The following is a 21,232-nucleotide window of genomic DNA, read 5'->3' on the forward strand; positions in this document are numbered from 1 at the left end:
CTGGGGATTGAACTCGGGTCCTTGCGCTTGCAAAGCAGGCCACCGAACCGCTGAGCTAAGTCCCCGGCCCCTACAGGACTGCTTTTCAAAGGAATCCCCCCCCCCAATACTGGGAGTACAGCTCAGGGCTTTGCCCTTGTCAGGCAGGCTCTATAGCACAGAGCTACATCCTAGTCCTAAAATGAATCTCGACCTTAGTTGTAAAGTTTATTCCTAGGTGGTTTTGCTGGTTCTCATTTCCTAATGAACTCAAGATAAAAAAATCTTTTCTTTTTAATATTGACAAATTCTTTTTCTTCCTAGCTGTGCCTTTGGCTGCCACAAGTATGTTGATTACTCAAGGACTAATTAGTAAAGGTAAATATTTAAACTTTGAATTTATTTACTTTTTGGATATCATGTGCATTTTATTTTTGTGATTAAGGAAAGATAATTATCTTATTAAGCATAATCATCAGTGAATTTCTCCAATATTAGAAAAGTTTTGTCTATTGGAATCACTGGATCCATTATCTCATTTGAGAATTTGATTCTGTCCTACACAGAACATCATTAAAAATCTATAAATGCAAGAAAATAACTAAACTAAACTTGTGGATACTTTCTAGGTAGAGCAACAAACCTATTTTAGCTGGGTGCCTCAGTAGCTGCACTCTGTTAGAAATGCAAATTCATGGGCCCCAACCCCTACCTAGTTAATCAGAAACTCTGAAGTCCTATAATCTGTGTTTCAAGAAACCCAGGTAATTCTTGGGCATTGGATTAAAGAATTTTAGCTGCCGGTCCTAGTGGTGTATGCCTGTAGTTTCAGCACTCTGGAAAGCTAGGGTAGGAGAATCATAAATTCACGTCCTGCCTGGACAACTTAGTATGAGACCTTATTTCAAAATAGGAATAATAAAATCATCAAGAACTCCAAAAATAACAAATGTTGGCAAGGCTATGGGGGAAAATAAACCCTTCTACACTGTTGAAGTATAAACTAGTACAACCACTATGGAAATTGGTGTAGAGAGTCCTCAGAAAATTAAAATTAGAAATTCTAGTTTATTCAACTATTTTCCTTCTAGGTTTCTTAAAGAGTTAAAGACATCCTATTGCAGTGATACACGCATACCCATGTTTATAGGAGCACAACTTATAATAATAGCTAAATCTTGGAAGCAGCTTATATATCTTTAGCAGATGAATGGATAAGAAAATGTGTATACTCACAGTGGAGTACTACTCAGCCCTAAAGGATAAATTTGAGTCATTTTTAGGAAAATAGATGCACCTTAAGACCATAAAGCTTAATGAAATAAGATACAGAAGCTTAAGTAGTGAGTGTTGGGCCAGAGATTTAGCACACTGGTTCTACCACCTACCTTGCAAGTGTAAGGTCCCGAGTTTGATCCTTGGTACCAAAATAATGATGGTGATGATGATGATGATTATTATTATGATTGCTTCCTCTTATATGAGAAACCCAAAGTATAATTTAAAGAGAAAAATAAAACAGGGAGGTGGGTCTTTCACAAATAAATGGGAAGGGGATCTTGAGATGGAAGGAGAGGAGGTCAAGGGAAGTAAAAAGAATTAGAATGCAATACCACCTCCCCAAGGTGAATGTATTCATTACGTATTACAAACGTGTATTACTTTTTTCTTTTTCCTGGTAATGGGATCAAACTCCAGGACCTCTTGCTTGCCAGGCAGGCATGGCACCACTAAGCTAAATCCCTGGCCCAACATGTTTTACTTTTTAAAAAGCAGACTGGGAACATACTTTAGTGTGAAGGACCTGTCAAGGTACATACCTCAGTGCGAAGACCAGTAGCTTCCTAAACCAACATCAGCTGTGAGTTGGGGGTGAGGATGAGTTAGTATTTAAAAAAGTAATAAGACTCAGAGAACCAGCAACAAGTAGTCTATTTTTTTTTTCAAGTAACCTATTTTTAACAAATCTCTAAAGAGACTTTTTTGCCTTTTTTTTTTTTGGTTTTTTGAGGCAGGGTTTCACTGTGTAGTTGAGACTGACCTGGAACTCACTATGTAGACCAGGCTGGTCTCAAACTCACAGCAATCCTCCTGCCTCAGCCTCCCGAGTGCTGGGATTACAGGCGTGCACCACCATGCCTGGCCTGTCTTAAATTTTATTGGCCTAAATAGTATAACACATCCTTGTGAATTAAATATTATAAGTCTCTATATCTTAAAATTTGGCGTTACATGCAGGTATAGGCAGTGCTTGTTACATGTACTTAAGTGTATTATCTGCCTGGTGTATCTTGTATCTGGACAGATGTTCTAGCAAAGGGTGGTGACCTTAGAATGGTTCCATATATCCTAAGTACTTGTTTTGTGTGTGTGTGTGTGTGTGTGTGTGTGTGTGTGTGTGTGTGTGTACTTACATGTCCTTTAAAACTGAGGAGTTTTATACACCAGATTGGTCCCATATTGTGAACAAAACATTAAATCACATTACTTTGAAGGGAAAACTGGCACAATCAAGAAATCATAGTGTCCATTAATGTGCTTTTTAATTATAACTGTTATTTAATAATGATTAGATCTAGGTATGGGGGTTACAAAAGAAATTTAGGAGGTGCTACTCAATGTGAATGCGCACTGAAGAGAATAGAACCTTTAAATAAGCTACTAAATTGTAAAATAGAGACTCAAATTGTAGATAAAGATCTTTAAGGGCCAGGGGTTTTAGCTCAGTGGTGCTGTGACCTGCCTCACAAGTGCAAGGTCCCGAGTTCGATTTCCAGTACCAAAAAAAAAAAGCTTTCAAAGAGGAACACTCTCTAAGATAGCTATAATTAAGCATGTAAAAAGATTCAAATGTGTTATGTACGTGTACCAATTTCCCATGGTAAATGTAATCATTATGTACTGCAAACATGTACTAGTACAGTTATTTTTAAAGGGATTTTTTTTTTAAAAGTAAATTTTAAAGGATAGGATTTAGATTAAAAAGACAAGGAAGCAGGGCCAGGGATTTAGCTCAGTGATTCTGCTACCTCACAAGTGAAGGGTTCCAAATTTGATCCCCAGTAACAAAAAAGGAAAACGAAGGGTATTTGAGGAGCAAGGATCTGGTGATTACAATAAGCATGGGTATTTGGGGGCAGTGACTGACAAAGAGAAAATCATTCAGTGAAGACAAAACAACTAAGGTAGAACCAGGAAAAATTATAATTTGGAAAAGGGGGTGAAAGGGAAAGTATTGGTGGTTTGGGGCTTACATGAAGTTAAAAACTTTGAACAATATGACTGGAACTTTAAGGAAAACAATTCAGAATTCACCAAAACATGTTGCATTGAATCCAAATGCCCATTATTTGGTATGTGTCTACAGTGAGCTGTACTCAACATGGTCTTAACTATTACCTATTTGTTTCTGATCTATCAAAAAACAGAAAACATTAAAAAAAAGAAAATTCTTTTTTATTTGCTTTTCCAACTTCCCTGTGTCAGATTTGAAGCCAGATTTCATGAACGCTTTACTTTTTACTTCTTCTTTTGGTACTGGGGATTGAACCAAGGCCCTTGTGCTTGCAAGGTAGGTGGTAGAACCACTGAACCAAACCCCCAGCCCACTATTTACATCTTTTAACCCTGTCTGTCATAGATTATCCATGAATTTTTTTCCTTTATTGAAATTTCTTGAAAGGCTACCAACAGTGTCCTTGCTGTTTAAATTTGATACAGGTTTTGTTCTTGACCAACATTATACAACTGTTTCCCTCCCTCCCTCCCGCCTTCCTTCCTTTGGTTTAAGCAAAGGAGTGCTGAGCTACATTCCTGGCCCTTTTTTCTTGAGACAGTGTCTTTGCTAAGTTGCTGAGGCTTGCTTTGAATTTGTGATCTGTCTCAGTAGTGGGATTGCAGGGGTGTACCACCATGCCCAGCTTTTAATCATTTTTTGGGGGGTTCCCCACCTCTAACCAATTCTTGAATCATGCTTTTCATTTCACATCTGTAATAGCGTAATCCTAGAGTTTCCCTCCTACCTAGGCAACTATTCAATTTTTTTTCATGTTTTTTGAGAGTAGTTTGCATGGCACACGGTTTAAAACGCATAGCACTAAAGACAAATTCATGACCTCTTGGTGCTTAGATTTTTAATTTGTTGGTTCTATTTCTCCCCTTGTATTATAGATACTGGTTGGTATTCTTTGGAGTTTGTCTTTTGATTTTAGTCTTTAGTGTGTACTTTCTTGAGGGGAAGGAGTGTGGTAGATTAGGAAGGAGTATGGGAGATTAAACCCAGGTCCTATACCACTAAGCTATGCTCTCAGCCCAGATTTGTCTGCTTTCATTTGTGGTAATTTGGGCTCTAGTTCCATTGTTGGCAGGAAATACTTGACATCCATAATTTAAAGGAAGGGGTTTATTTTGGCTCAAGATTTCAGAGGTTTCAGTCTGTGATCTGCTGGCTCCAAGGCAAAAACATGGTGAAAGAAAGCTGCTCACCTCATGATACCCAGATCACAGGACTGTGAAAAGCACCAGAGGAGAGACATACTCTTCAAAGGCATCCCCAAGTGACTTCTTCCAGCCAGGCCATACTTTTCCAACAACACATTCAGCCATGAACTGAGTGGATTAATTCCCTCATGAGATTAACACCCACTCCCATGGTGGTGCATGCCTTTGATCCCTGTACTCTGAGCGGCTGAGACCAGGAGGAACTTGCACTTTGAGGCAGGCGGCATAACCATTGAGCCAAATCCCCGGCCTTCACTCCCACATTTTTATGTCTCTTACATTTCAGCCATAGTGGTAAATGAGCAGTGATATTGATTGCATTGTGGTTTTAATTTGCATCTTCCTGTGACTAATGCAGTTGAGGACCTTTTGTTTTATTCATCATTTGAATATATTCTCTTTGTCAAGCATCTGTTGAAGTTGTCCATCTTTCCATTGGATTGTCTTTAGAGTTCTTTGTCCTTACTGGAAGTCTGTTGAATGTGTATGTGTGTGTGTTGTGATTATTTTTTTCCCATTCTGATTGTGATTCTTAGTAAGAGTCCACTTATCAGATTTTTCCTTTTTGTGGTCCTTTTAAGATTTTTGACAGTCTCTTATGATTTCTCCTATAAGCTTTTTTATCTTTCATATTTAAATTTTTAAGCCCTCTGGAATTTTTGAATATAATATGAGGTATATTTTGTTCTCTTACAGACATGTAATTTAATTCACTCTGCCTCTATTTTAAAACGGCTATTTTTTTGTTTGCTGCAATATTTCCTTTGTCATTTATTAAGTAACAACATATGTGTAGGTCTATTCCTGCCTGAACTCTTTGAGTGAGTTTACCTATTCTTACTGTCTTAATTACTATAGTTTTATCCTAGGTCTTGATGTCTATTTCAGTTTCATTCAATACTTCTTTAGCCCTTGTGTTTGCACATGATTTTTAGTATAAGGAAAACTGCTTTGATTTTTAATTGGAGCATTGAATTTATAGATTAATTTATGGAGCATTGACATCTTTACACTATTTTATTCCTGGGCATAGTATGTTTCTTCCTGTTTGGCTTTTACTCCTTAGAAAGTTTTGTGGCTTTTATATCTTTTTTTTTTTTTTTTTTTTTTTTGGTACCGGGGATTGAATTTGGGTCCTTGCACTTGCAAGGCAGGCAGTGGAACCACTGAGCTAAACCTTACCCTGCCGAACTGCTTTCATATCTTTAATTAGATTTGTTCCTGGGTCTTGGGTGACTTTGATGTTAGAGTAAGTTGTATCTTTTAAGGTTTGTTTTTTTTTGTTTTGTTTTTTGTTTTTTTGTTTTGGTACTGGGGATCGAACTCCGGTCCTTGTGCTTGCAAGGCAGGCCACGGAACCACTGAGCTAAATCCCCGGCCCTGAAGGTATATTTTGAGGCAGGTGGTGCAACCACTGAGCTAATTGCCAGCCCATAGGTATATTTTGTTTTGTTCTTGGTATGTAGAAACAGTTCTTTTTTTGTTATTATTGTTGACTTTGTATCAAGTAATCCACTATTCATGCATTATGTCCTTTGGATTTTTTTCATTTATCTGTTGATACACTTGATTTTTCTCTTTTCGTTCATTCATCCATTTATTCATTTATTTTGCGGTAGGTTGAGACAGGGTCTCACTATGTAGTTGAGGCTGACCTGGAACTCACCATGTAGCCCAGGCTGGTCTCAAACTTGCAGCGATCCTCCTGCCTCAGCCTCCCGATTGCTGGGATTACAGGCATGCACCACCATGCCTGGCTGATTTTCTCTTTTAAATAGCTTAGAATTGTCTAGTCATAAAAAGAACTAATGTTGGTTGGCAGCTAAATATTTTGACTATTACAAAAGGTTATTTAACAAAAAATTTTAATATGAAATATGTATGACCCAGTTTTTAGCCATAGCTAGTGCTTTGAAGAAGGGAATGGATTTATCTGCTGAACAGTTACTATTTAAACTTGTTCCAAGGCTTCCAACATGATGATACTATTTCCTCATATGCCACCATTCCATTATTGTTCTGTTGCCCACTAGTTGTCATCTCCACACATTTCATCTATCACAAGATTCATAAAGGGATCAAATCCTCGCAATATTCCTTGGACGTGTCTGGCACCTAAATATTTAAAGGTAGTCTGAATTAATTTTTTCTTCTAACAGTATTTCTCAGAAATACTTAACTTTTTTATTTACAGGAATTCTTTCAAGTCATCCCAGATTTGGGTCCATCCCTAAACTTATATGTAAGTATGAACAACACTGTTTTTTTTAAGCTTCTTTTACCTAAGTAAAATCATTAATTTTTACCAAATGTATTGATATACTCGTATTAATTATGTGGTTACACATAACTAACAATCAGTGTAAGCTTTTCATTAAATGGATTACTTGGATATTTTTTTTTCTAGCATCAAAATCATGAATTACTTGAAAGATTATCCCTTTATAATAATTTGAAGTTTTTTAAATATGTAGAACTTGAAAATAAATTCTTATTCCTGTAAGGAAGGAAGGTTGTACAGATATTCTGATTAATCCAAATAAGTATATTTAGAATTAAACTTTTTTTATTTTTTGTGGTACCGGGGATTGAACTCGGGTCCTTGCGCTTGCGAGCCAGGCCACCGAACCACTGAGCTAAATCCCCGGCCCTAAACTTAATTTTTTTGAAGTCTTTAATTTACATTTAGCAATGTGGCTAGCAAAAAAGAAGTTGAATTACTCTTTTAAAAAAAGTACCTGAGGCTTTTCATGAATCTTTTTCAGGTTAGCCCCTCTTTTATATTAGGAATAGGTTACACAGGTAAACATTTAACTTACATTTCGTAATTCATTATTTTAAGGGATTTAGTGTACCTAATTGCATTTTTAAAATAATCTTGTGAACTCAGTATAATTTAGTGCCTGGGCCATTGAAACCTGCTATTTCCTATAGGCTAAAGGTAATTTACTTTCTGTCTGTCTTTATTCTCATTTTACAAGAAAAATGGCTTAAATCACTGTTAACTTGGCTAGAATTTTGATGATTCCTTATCTACTCTTTCTGTCATACCTTTACCATATCTTTCCTATTTGTATTAATAATTAGTATTAAAACTGATTTTTCTTACAACTACTTTGATTTATTTTATTTAGGGAAACTGAATTATATCCATAGATTGTTTCTCTGAACTCTTTGAGTTTGATTTAATGAGGTCCTTTTATCATTAGTCAGAAAAATCTCAGGTCTTTCTAAACCAGAGATATATTTAGAATAACATGTTGTAAAAAATGTTTAGATTATTGCCTAAAAAGGCCTATTCAATCATGCTTTTTGTTTGATTTGATTAATAAGTTGCTTGTATCATGGGATACTTTGCTGGAAAACTTTCTTATGTGAGAACTTGCCAAGAAAAGTTCAAGAATCTTGAGAATTCTCCTCTTGGAGAAGCTTTACGATCAGGACAAGCACGACGATCTTCACCACCTGGGTAGGTCACATTCTGATCTTCACTTAAAGTTTTTAATTTTAAGAAAATAAACAACTCCATATAATTTAGTGCTTAGGCCATTGGAAACTTACTATTTCCTGTAGGCTAAAGGTAATTTTATTTATTTGCAGAACATTTATTGATATATTTTAAATATACATAATGATAACATTCATCATAGGAAAATTGTACCAGTTCATGATGTATCTTATTCCTCTTTTATTCCCCATTTCCCATCCTCCCTTATGTACAAAAGGGGTAATTTACTTTAAAAAGTAGAGCAAGACTTGGCTACTGTTCTTTCATTTTTAAACTTTTTTTTTCTTTTTAATTGAGTTTATTGGTACATTTTAGGGATACAGTACTGTTACATTCATTGTTAGGATCTTGTACCTCCACATGACAGGTCTTGGTTCTCATTTTTTCTTATTTTTAAACTTTTTTACTCTTTTTTGGTTTTTTTTTTTTTGTACCTGGGATCGAACTCTGGCCCTTGTGCTAATGAGTCAGGCAGTGAAACCACTGAGCAAATCCCTGGCCGTGGCTAGTTTCATCCTATTGAGAGTAAATGTCTCAGAATAAAGGATTTTATCTTGATTAAATTAGGCAAACACCTATGGTTTATTGTATTTTGGACTGTCATTTGTTTTTTGTTTTTTTTTTTTTTGAATCTCCACATTTTGTTAATATTTAACCCCATCTCAACATATTTCAACTTTTTATTTTTGTTGCCTTTAGCTTTTAAAATAGGAAAATGAATAGGAAATGTCTATTTTCTCTGAAATATAGTACATACGGTACATTCATGTTTGTTTTGTTAATCTGGTTTTATACTATGAATCACAAACTGTAACTCCCTCTCATCTCACCCAGTATGGTGGTTGGCACTGAGGCCCTATTATTTTTGAGACAGGGTTTCTGTAAGTTGCTCAGGCTGGCCTCTAACTCACCAGTTTCCTGAGTACCACCACCATGCCCTGATCATAATTTTTTATTATATAATTTTAGAAGTGGACTGGTACCATAACTTCTGGTATAAATTAGTACACATTTTTTTTTTTCTTATACTGTGGATCAAACTCATGTCCTTGCATTTGCAAGGTAGGCAGCAGAACCACTGAGCTAAATCCCCAGCCCTAGTACAAATATTTTGAGTAGTATTTTGTCAGCATATTTTGAGACTCATAAAATTTGAAATCCTTTGAATAAGATCTTTGTAATGTGTGAATCCAAAACAACAACACACAAGTTACAAAATTGTGTACAACTTTAAATAGAAAAGAACTGGATTCAACTTCCAGTGATGAAGAATGAATACTTTAAGTTATGTAAATTGATGGACATTGTGAAGTTACTTAAAATTATGAAGTCTTAAAGCATTGTGATGAAATGCTTTTGATAAACTGAAAGGGTAGAATATAAAATAATACAGAAAATTATCTTTTTCTTTTAAAAAAGTATATATTTTTTAAAATACTGGTAGTAATAATGGTTTTGATGTATAGGTTCCCTCTTTACTCCATATTTTCTGTAATATAATTCTATTGTAATCAAAAATTTAAAAGCACTCGTTAAAACTTTCAAATGTTAAAAATTTCAAACTTCTAAGTCCTGTGTAAAGCAATGTTTAATCTGTTAATAGTTTTCTTCAGACTATGGTTTAGTATAATATGGATACATGAATCTGTCTGGATAGATAGATAAATAATTGGTAGATCAATTATAAATGGCAAACAATGTAAAACCTCACGGGTACAATATTTTTTATATCTGCTTAGCAAATTCATGTTTTTGTTGACTCCTAATAACTTCCCAATTGCTGTAGGAAATTAGACCTAAAGTACTTTTTTTCCTCCAACAACTGTAAAACATATTAAAATTGTCTTCAAACCCCACTATTTAGCAAATTAGATATTTTCTTTTTCCCTGTATTGACAGTTTGAATGAGTCAATATATTTTTTAATACTTTTGGTGATTGAAATGCTTCTTTTTTGCTGTTAAATACCTATGTTGAACTTAAAATTATTTTAGAAACTCAATAACTTGTTTTCATACCTTAGCACATCTTTCAGACAGTGACTTGTTTTTCTTACACATGATATTCTTTTACAGGCATTATTCTCAAAAGTCAAAATATGACTCAAATGTGAGTGGTGAGTCCTCTTTTGTGACCTCCCCAGCAGCAGACAACATAGAAAAGGAGATGCTTCCTCGTTATGAGCCAATTCCATTCAGTGCTGCTATGAATGAATCCACTCCCACTGGTATTTCTGATCATATTGCCCAAGGTAGAAACTTCTCTTGAAATGAATTTCAACATGTTATGGTCCAACGTATGTATAAACTTTATTTGATGTACTTTTCTGCTGGATATCACCTGTATGTTCCACCATCGGCCATTAACCCACACTCTTCTGTCAGCCTAACTCAGCATGTTTCCTTTTGTTTGTTTCTTCATTCAGCATTCCTTGAAGACCATAAATAGATATGGAAGAAGTAAGGATGAACAAGGCTTGGTTCTTGTCTTTGAGAAAACTGTCTGTCTCCCTTTTTATTTCCCCCTGGTACCTGGGATTGAACTCAGGACCTTGTGCCTGTGAGGCAGACATGATACCAGTGAGCTAAATCCCCAGCCCAGAAACTTTCTCTTAAAATACAAATACAAGATACAAAGATAAATTACTGATAGGTAATAGTAATTGAAAATACTAACACAAGTTTAGTGGAATAGTGAAGAAATGATAAATTATGTTTTCAGAAGTAGACATTTCAAGAAGGCTAAGGTTACATTTGATAGGCTGGTCTTAAAGGCAATCAGCTACCTTGCCCATAATGGAAGAAGAACTATTTCCTGCCTTACAGAACTGTTGTCAGGTGAGAAAATCCCTTTGAGAATGCATTGTGAAGTTGGTGTAAATATTTAACTTTGGAATACCTCGCATGTCAGTGAAACTGCATCAACTTTGGATTAAGGCCTGAACTTAAATGATTGACATTTACTAGCTCTATGACCTTATAATCACACTCATGGCAAGTAACTTCAATTTCTTGATCCCTTGAATTTAGGTAACAGTACCTCTCTGTTAAGAACTGTTGAAATTAGATGAAGTACTCAGGCAATGCTGGCAAATAACAGATTCTCAACAAAAGTTAGTCCTTCTTTTTTTTTCAGTCTAGTCTGTAGTGAAAGGTAGAAAATTAGAAACAGCAAGTACAGGCCTATAGTTCCTTTATCTAAAATTCAGAAATCCACAAAGCTATTTTTTTTATTTTACTTTTAAGTAAAATCTGACTTAAGAGCTGAAGATAATGACTTTGTAGTAGAGTGTCTATCATGTGTTAGACTCTGGGTCTGACCTTGAGACAAATGAGTAAAGTCTGACCTATACTCATTTGACAGCAAACCCTCACCTAACCTAGTATAATATATATAAATATAGCCTTATTTACTTTTCTTAAAATGTTTTTTTTCCTGTATTTTGTTGGAGAATCATCAATGTTCTTCTCCAAGCCTCTGAATTGATGAATATTAAGTAGTATAGAATATATGCTATAATGTTTTTCTAAAATTTGAGATACTGATTGTTAAACATGTTTAACCCTGAAGGCTAAAGTTAGGGATTATGAGTCTCTATATTCCTTGAAAAAAACTTGCTTTGAAATGAATTCATTAAGGTAGGTAGGTCAAAATTATGCACTAGCCACATGTGTTTATGTAAATTAATTAAAAGAAAATAAACTTTAAAATTTATTTCCTCAGTTGTACTGGTAGCATTTTAATTGCTGTAGTAGTCACATGTGCCAGTGCCTCCTGTGTAGGATAATGTAATATAGAACATTCTTACTGCAGAAAGTATTGTTGGACTGTGCTATATCATTGTGAAATGCAGCGAGGTGATTCATAACTTTATATAAAAGAAGAGATGGGAAGTGAATGTTTGGATGATTAAAGAGACTCTAGAATATGGATAAAAGTTGTTGAGAGTCTTTTCTTCCTCAGCTCCCCTCCTCTCATGGTTGAAAGCAATGATGTCATCAGATTAAAATAGGAAGGGAAGCCGGGCGTGGTGGTGCACGCCTGTAATCCTAGCACGGTGGGAGGCTGAGGCAGGAGGATCACTGTGAGTTAGAGACCAGCCTGGGGTACATAATGAGTTCCAGGTCAGTCTCAACTACATAGTGAGACCCTGTCTCAAAAAACCAAAAAAAAAAAAAAAAAAGGGAGATTTGGGAAGAGTGGTTAAAGTATTTTGTCTGCTAAGGCAGCTGTCCTTGTCTTTCACTGTGTCTGATTTTCCTCATCTCATGTTCATATCCATTCATCCTATGTTCTAGTCAAGCACCAACTCTTCCTCTCTACTGAATTGTAGCCCTCTGATCATTTGCATTAGAAAATTTCATGTTATATAATTTGTTTTCCATATCAAAATAAAAATCCCTTTTTATCTACCCACAGAATACCATAAGACTCATTTTAATACTGTTTTATGCTCTCCACAGCAGCCATCCATCTGTCCACTAAGCTGCTCTCTGGCCCCCTTCTCAAAATCAGTTTTATCTTCTTTTCACTGCTTTCCATATAGACCAGCAGTGATTTCCTTCCCTTTACCTTGATGCTCTCCTCTACCAGGGCACCTTCTCCTCTTGTTTAGTTCTGTTTTCCTCTTTAGTTGTGCTTTTTACCGGGAATCCAAAGAGTTACTCCATCATAGATGTTAGAAGACATAGTTTATTACAGTTAGATTTAAGACAATGCTGTTTTATATTTTATTATTCCTTCCAGCTCTTTAAACCTTCCCAAAGCATTAAATTATATTCTCTACACAATGCAGGATATTTCAATAGGAGGAGAAATTTCCCCCAATCTTACCATCTGTTGTTATTTGTCATAAGATTTCAGAATAATGCAATATTTTTCTTTTTGATAAGAAAAAATATTAGACCTGGAAGGAATTCTAGAGGTCATGTAGTCAAACTGTCCTATTTCACAGTTGGGAAAACCAGGATTGAAAGGAGGTTAGTGATTTGCCCAAGGACCTGTTAGTGGTTAGCTGAATGAGGTTGACAACCCTGAATTTTGAAATATATACCGTCTCTACTTATGGTGACGGGAAGTGAGTTCAAGAATTAGTAGTAATGCAATGCCAAGGTGTTTTTAACCTACTGTGAGATTGTAATATTTTTCTTTCTCCCTTTCCCCCTTTCTCCTTTTCTCCCTTCCCCCTTCTCCCCTTCTCTTCCTCCTCTTCCTCCCTCCCTTCCTTCCTTCCTTTCTTCCTGTACCAGGTATTGAACTCAGGACCTTGCACTTGCAAGGCAGGCATGGCGCCACTGAGCTAAATCTAAATCCCCAGCCCACCATTTCTAAATAAGTACTTTTTATAAAAAAATTTTTTAAAAATGTGTTTTAACTAACATGCTATTAAAAGAGATATGCCTTTTTCTCATTGAAAAATACTATTGGTGTTTATAAGACTTTAATAGTTCACTGAATGTTATATTAGCATTAGTTAATTCCTTTAAAAATGTTTATACGGGGCCAGGGATTTAGCTCAGTGGCAGCACTCATGCCTCACAAGTGCAAGATCCTGAGTTCAGTTGGCCTTGCAAGTGCAAGGTCCTGAATTCAATTCCCAGTACAAGGGGGAAAATGTTTATATGGGGCTGGGGAGCTAGCTCAGAGGTGCCTTGCCTGCTTGGCAAGTGTAGGGTCCTGAGTTCAATTTCTGATACTGGGAAAAAAAAAAGTTTATATGTTTTTTGTTTTGCTATTTGTATATTTTACATACTATGTTCAGTTTTCTTTCTTTTTTTTTTTTTTGGTACCAGTGATCGAACTCGGATCCTTGCACTTGCGAGGCAGGCCATCGAACTGCTGAGCTAAATCCCCGGCCCTACTATGTTCGGTTTTCGATCCTAACAATACTAAAGAGTAACATCTTCTTTGTCTCTTTGATAATGTGTATTGTTCACACTTTGACTTTCTTTGAGAAATATAAAGAATAAATACAGGTTCCCAGGATGAACAGTTATCACTTTTTTCTACCTCAGTATTGTATCTTATTAAACCAGAGTGATAACAGTGCCATTCTGGTTTAAGGATATGGTTTATACTTTTAAGTAGATATTTTCAAGTGCTTGTGTTTAAAGATACAGATGGAAAATTAATTTTTTAAAGTAACTGGAGTTTGCATATATGACTCTTACCAGAACATTTAACTGTGGAAATAAAAAAACCTACAGTGTCAGGTTTTGTTCACTTTCACCAGTACAGTACTTCTCTTTAATTCCAAACAGTGTGAATAACCTAGTTTAAAACACTAGAATTTTAATGAGTTTAAGTTATTTGGTTGTATGTTATGATACACATTATTTTTCTGGCTATGGTTTAGGTTTTAAAATTTTGATGTTGATGTTAAGTTTTAGAAGTAAAAGTTTAGAAGTATAAGGGGGAGTAGGTTTTAGTTTTATAATTACCTTGGGAAAGTATAGTACCTTTGAAATGGTACTAATAATTTGATCCTTTATTTCACTTTATTCTACTTTGTAGATAAGAATTTACAAAATTCAGTTGCTTTGGGTTTATCCAAATCCTTTTATTTCCTTTTATTAATTGTTTGTTGTTTTAGGACCTGATCCCAACCTTGAAGAAAGTCCCAAAAGAAAAAATATTACATATGAGGAATTAAGACAAAAGAACAGAGAGTCATATGAAGTAACTTTAACACAAAAGACTGGCCCCTCAGTCAGGCCTATGCAGGAAAGAGAGCCAAAAAAAGAAGGTATGATAGTTTAGTGTGAATCACATAACTCTAGGATTGGAAACTAAAGCATTAGTTTAAAACATTAATTATACTAATATGATTCAATTCTTCAAGCAATTAGCCAAAATAAAAATTTTAAAGAATAATTATCTCATAGTTATCAGTTCTTTCCTTTTTTGTGGTACCAGCGGTGTTAAACCAAGTCCTACACACTGAACTACATCTACATCCCCAGTTCCTTCTTTGAATTTTTATTTTGAGACAGGGTCTTGAAAAGTTGCCAGATTGTCTAGGGTGGGATCCAATTTGTGGTCATCTTGTCTCAGCCTTTCAGATTGCTGGGATTACAGGTGTGTTGCCACCATGCCTGGCTTTCTTCCATTTTTAAGATGTGTTCCATAGTACCTTTTGTTTTAAACATATTGAAATTCAAACGAGAAAATAAATCCAAATAGGAAGACTTAAGACAAACTAGTTTTGTAAGTCAAGTTCAACATGGGAATTACATACACATTTGACTTTTTCTTAATAAGAAATCACCTTGGGGGTCTGGAAATTTAGCTCAGTGGTTCTGCTGCCTACCTTGCAAGTGCAAGGACCCGAGTTCAATTCCCAGTACCAAAAAAGAAAGAAAGAAATCACCTTTGGGGATTGATGTCTTTTTGCTAATGCAGCATCTCTTGCATGAACCAAGGTTGATCATTGGACTTTTCGCAAAGCAGAATAATAATTAATGAAGTTTTTCTTGTGTGTTTGTGTGACTGAAAGAGCTTTATGCCTTATAAACCAGCTTTTAGGTATTCCTAAAGAGAATTTGCTTGTTCTTTTTCTCCCCTCTCCCCACATTCCCCTTGTACTGGGGATTGAACCTTGGGAGCACTGAGCTGCATTCCCAGCCATTTTTTAAAATTATTTTGAGCTAGGTTCTCACTGAGTTGCTCAGACTGACCTTTTAGACTTGGGATCCTCCTGCCTCCTGAGTAGCTAGGATTATAGGAATGTTGTACCACATCCAGTTCCTTTTAGAAATACTAAGTTTTAAGTTATCTCTTTATTTTAGGTCTTTCGGAGCAGGCAAATACTACCCAGAGTAAATTTTCTGACACAGAAATTAATCTCTGAAAGAGGACATAGCTGGGTGTGGTGGCGCACACCTATAATCCCACCATTTGGGAGGCTGAGGCAGGAGGATCACTGAATTTGTGGCCAGCCTGGGCTACATAGTGAGTTCAAAGCCAGCCTTTAACTGCATAGTGAGACCCTGTCTCCAAAAATCAATCAGTTAAGAAAGAGGACATATTAAATATATGTTCTGTAATCATTTCAGTATAGAATTTTGTGATCTCAAGGAATTTTAGAGGGTATATCATTACTTCAAGGTTTTCTATTTATTTTAAAAGTTAAGTTGAAGGAGTGGCCCAGTGGTATAGCACTTGCCTAGCATGTATAAGGCCATAGGCTCATTCCCTACCACTATTTAAAAAAAAAAAAAGAGGAATAGGCTTTGGTGCTTGCTGGAGAGCTGTATACTATAAAGAATTAAAAAATATATGAAAATCGTTAGTATTTGTTATTATGATCCTTCTTTAGAGCCAGTTTTTTTTTTTTAATTGAGTTTATCGGTACAATCTTGGTATATAGTACAGTTACATTCATTATTGGGATCCTCTACCTTTACATGATAGGTCTTGATTCTCGTTTTTTCCCCTTGTCCCTGACCTCCCTTCACCCCCTCCTCCCTTCCCATTTACAAAAACTTTATTTCCATATTTTCATTTTCTCATATTTTTTTCCTCTCCCTTATTATCTTTCCCCCACCCTTCCCACTTTCCCTACACCTTTAGCCCTTTACTTCCTATTTTACATTATTAATTATCTCATTAAGATCTTGTGTACTATTATAGCGTTTCACACCAGATAAATTATTCTGTATTTCGGTTAAAGAAATCTCTGTATGAACATTAAAAATAGGGAATCCTAAAATAAAACTAAAAAGGAAAGTAAAAGAGAAAAGGCAATGATGTAAGATTAAAATAATCCTTAATTCTGAAGAAGAAAATGGTCCCTGAACATATTTAAATTGCTGCTTGTTCTTGTAGTCTTATTTTATTTCATTATTTAGAGAATACTTTATTAGTTTCTGTAATCAAACCCATGTAGATATGACCTTACATATTTAATACAGTGTGTTACCCTTGTACAAATGGAAAAAAAAACAAAATAAAAATTAAAAAATTAACATTTCTAGACCAATATGGCTGTCCATTTCTGTACAATGCCAACTCAACACAGTAAATTGGGATAACTTTTTCCAAAGTTGACAGCACAGTTAGAGTGTCCAAAAATTCAAATTATATATATATATGTATATATATATTTATATTTATATAAAAAGACCAATAATAGCAGTATGTTATGCATCAATAGCAGCAACAGCTTCTCCAGGTTCTGCAGTCATCTGAACAAAATTATAGACATTCAGCACATTCCATTAAAAAAAAAAACAAAAATACAAAGAAAAGAATAATATCCAGATAACAGCAAAGTTCTGTTGCTGTTGTGGTACCTGGCACCATTTTTTAAATTAGCATCTTAATCGTCATCTGGAAAGAGAATTTCTGATTGTTCTTCATTTACAATTATTTTTATAATGACGGTGCCTACACCATCATTTTGATGTAAAAAATCTGGTTTTCATATAGAGTTGTAATGTATCATATTTGATGTTTGTCATTAAGTCTTATACAAACTTTTTTGCATACAGTGGCCATTACTCTAATATGCCAAGACTTATTGGTACTTTACTTTGCTAATTAATTTTAGGATTTAGATTGTAAGCTCCATGAGCACAAGTGTGTTTTTTTTCTCATCTTTGTAATCTTTTCTAGTAAGTTCATACAGCATGGTACCTTGCACTGTTATATCAGAAATGAGTATTTTGGTCTTTGTAGTATTGGAAGGTAAAAAAATGAAAATGTTAGCTCACAAGCATTAGATTTTGACATTTGTGTTTTTAACTGTGAAGTCTTGAAGTGCTTGTAAATCTATGGACTTTTTTCTTTGTCAAAAGAAAAATGGATTTTCTTTTACATAATTTAAAGAAGACGACTTGTGTGCTAGGGATGTAGCTCAGTAGTGCTGAGCCTGCCTAGCAAGCACAAAGGCAAGGTCCTGAGTTTGATCCTCAGTATCAAAAAAAGAAAAAACCTGATTTTTTTTTTAGCTAATGTTTTCTGAATCCAGGCCCAGGGCCTCAAAATGTCAGTTTTCAGCTTTAGTTGATGTGGATTATATTAATCAGTATTTATCTAATTAGAAATCAAGACTGAGCAATTTTAAAAACACAGATACATTTTCTGTTAACTGTTAGAGCCATGTCACCATATCATATAGCTTCTAGAAAACTGTCATAGTCATGAAATAATGAGAACACAGAGGAATAGGCAAAATGTGAGGGGAGAGGGGTAGATGATGTCTAAGTATAGTAGTGAAAAAGTTTTGACTTCATGGATTCCCTGAAAGGATCACACCGTGACAACTACTCTTTTGTATTGTTATGACTAGTTGACTCTTCTGAAGAGTTGTAATTCACACAGATGGAGGCCATGTAGAAGCTAAAAAGAGTACAAAAGATAGGATCATGTTTTAAAATTTAATTTTATGTAAAATACAAGAATATTGGAAACCATTACTTTGTAGGACAGCTCCTGGAAGGTAAGATTGAATTAACCCCAACTTGAAGACTTGACCATGTTACTGATGGTTTTGTTTTGTTGAAAACTAAATGTAAACTTACTTATTTGTTTTAATTTCCTAGTAACTTTTTTGGTATATGTGATAATATATGCCACACTTAGGTAGTTGGTAAAGTTGTAGAGGCACCTGTTTAGGTTTAGTCCTAACCAGACATGCTTCAATTCTACTTGTTAAGGCTTGTACCTTGGGCAAGTTACTAATCTGTTTTTTCACCCTTAAAGAGGGGATTGTGTTTACTTTATAAGGTTGTTAATGAGGATTAAGTATATATGCAGAAATACAGGGCATTTGTAGTTCTGAACAGCTTCTATTTCACAAAAGCCTAACCAGCCCCTTTTATAATTAAGATTTGACTCCCATGTGCTTTAATTCAAATGAGAGGAAACAACTTTTCATCATAACAACAAACATAAGATAATGTCTTTTACTTGTTACTGTTGAAATCATCAATTATTTGTGCTTTTTTCCTAGTCAAAGTAAACAAATATGGAGATACTTGGGATGAGTGAAAAAGTGCATCATTGGACATAAGTGAAGGACTTTGAACATCCAGCTTCAGCTAGGTGATTGTGAAATACCTGCATGCTTTGAGCTCAGCAGCAGTCTTCATAAATGCATTTAAAACTAAATTCTGGGTTTTTGTGGTTTGACTTACTGTGATATTTAGAGAAAAACAGATTTTACCGTTACAATCATGTAAATGTAGTCACCTTATAATGTAGATGTAAATGTAGACTACATTGGGGACTACAGTGATGATGGTATTATGCCATGATGTGTACAGTTTGTGAAATTGTTTTAAATTACAAGGCAAAGATACTCTATTCTAAAACTTAAGAGACTGATGCTCTAGAATTTACTATGAAAATAAATGATATCTGCATGTTGAATTGGGATGGGTGGGGGGAGTGAGCATAATATTTGTGTTCTGCTTTGCAAAGTTATTAAAAGCCTTTCTCTAGTATTTGCTATATTATTGTATTGTTTTATGGTAAATAAAATGTAAAGGAGCATGCAACACTGCTCATCTTCATTGATTTTTATGGTTTTATTTGCAATGTGTTAATGTTTAGTTACAAGTAAGTGGTGTTTCTTAGGGATAGAAAATTAAGACATCTATGAATATTTAATAAGGATGGTGAATATGATTCATTCAGACACATCAAATGCCTAAAAACAAGTGGTCATTGTGTTAAATTAGTCACTACAATGAAATTCTGTAGATAATCAACTTATAAAGAGAAAAGTTTTCTTTTATCTCTGTATTATAGTTTCTGGTCCATGATGCATTAGCCCTGTGGCTTTGCGCCCAAGGCAAGGCAACATACATAGTGGTAGTGTACTTCACAAGCAAAGGAGTAAAGGAAAGAGGAAGGGACTCTTCCCACAAGGGCCTTCTCTTCCACCATTTCCTGATAGTGGCACTGTGGAACTAAACCTTATACAGTGAACCCATGTCTTAAAACTTGATCAGTTACCAAGGGCTGGTTGTACCTCAAGTTGGTTGTAGGTCAGTACAACTGAGATCTGGATGTTTACTTGGGTATACGCTATAGATAACAAGAGGCAGATGACTCCTCCATTAACCTAATTAATCCAAGGTGTTCATATGTCAGGCTGATTGTAACTTGAAGATCCATTGTACATAAGGCCTTTAGGGAACATTCAAGGTCCAATGGGTAATAGTCAAATTTCCAAAATTTGCAAATTCCAGAGGAATAAAAATACAGCCAAGTGTGGTAGCTCACACCTGTAGCCCCAGCACTTGAAAGGCTGAAGCAAGAGGATCACTGCAAGTTCTGCTACATAGTGAATTCAAGATCAGCCTGAACTGCATAGTGAGAACCTGTCTCCCCTCATCCCCCCAAAAAAAGTTGTATAATTCCATTATGTTTGACAGAAAGTTTGTTTTGGGGGTAAATAAAAATTGCCTTATGCCAGAAACATTTCAGCTAACCATGGCCACAGATCATCACAGAACTTAGTGGCTTCCAACAAGCCATTCATTATCTCAGTTTTTGAGTCAGGAATTAAGGAAGGATTCAGCTGAGTGCTTGGCTCTGGGTCTCTTAGGTTCATACACATCCTGGTGAGATATGTGCCAGAGGAGTGGGGGCCTGGACAGGTGAGGCCTGTCTGCATGTAGCTTCAGAATTTTGTTAAATCTCTATGGATTAGTTTGGGCTTCTTCACAGCAAGGCACTCAGAGTAATCATGATTTTAGGCCCAGTGGGAGTGTCCAGAAAGCATGTCCAGATCTGCACTGCCTTTTATGTATGACCCAGTCTCTGAGTCATGTAGCATTATTTTGGCACAAGCCCGCTTACTAAAGAACAGAAATGTATAAACTCTCCACCCAGTCATTTTAGAGTGAACTAATGGGATAGATGTTACAATCATCTTTTCAAGCTTGCCCTTTGACCTCAATAATTCACATCTCTCATGTACAAAGTAAATTCACTGTCTTTCCCAGGACCTCCATTTCATGTCCCATTTATCACCCTGAAGTCCAGGAGTGCATCGTCTAATCAGGTCCTCGTGTGAATGAGGCTACTTATTGCCACCCCTCAGTTCAAAGGCCTGAGTTATCTGGCTTGTTCACCTCAAATACTCTAACCTTGCAGGTATGCCATTGAAAAAGGGAGACTAAATCATGTCAGCCCATGTGAGACACATGCCTAATCCTATTACTGTAGGAGCCTAAGGCAGGAGGATGGTGAGTTTGGTTTGAGGCCACTCTGAGCAATTTAGCAACTTAGATCC

At 35.5% G+C, this 21,232-nt stretch overlaps 1 protein-coding gene across 6 annotated transcripts in view; it reads left to right on the plus strand.

Annotated features, from left to right (window-relative positions):
* Positions 1 to 19,508, plus strand: part of Ociad1 (OCIA domain containing 1) — a 28,336-nt gene extending 8,828 nt beyond the window's left edge. For 4 of the 6 annotated variants that reach the window (XM_010640215.3, XM_010640218.3, XM_010640216.3 and 1 more), the window contains exons 4-9: positions 304 to 357; positions 6,674 to 6,721; positions 7,813 to 7,948; positions 10,062 to 10,237; positions 14,579 to 14,731; positions 18,941 to 19,508. In XM_010640215.3, coding sequence (XP_010638517.1) covers positions 304 to 357; positions 6,674 to 6,721; positions 7,813 to 7,948; positions 10,062 to 10,237; positions 14,579 to 14,731; positions 18,941 to 18,978 — 605 coding nt within the window. In that variant the 3' untranslated portion in view covers positions 18,979 to 19,508. Of the gene's footprint in view, positions 1 to 303; positions 358 to 6,673; positions 6,722 to 7,812; positions 7,949 to 10,061; positions 10,283 to 14,578; positions 14,732 to 18,940 lie in introns of all 6 variants that reach the window. The other 2 variants (XM_010640221.3, XM_010640222.3) reach the window with 2 other exon arrangements.
* Positions 19,509 to 21,232: the final 1,724 nt, after the last annotated feature.

Source organism: Fukomys damarensis, unplaced genomic scaffold, assembly GCF_012274545.1.
Source record: "Fukomys damarensis isolate Sample0158 unplaced genomic scaffold, DMR_v1.0_HiC HiC_scaffold_35, whole genome shotgun sequence".
Lineage (NCBI taxonomy): Eukaryota > Metazoa > Chordata > Mammalia > Rodentia > Bathyergidae > Fukomys > Fukomys damarensis.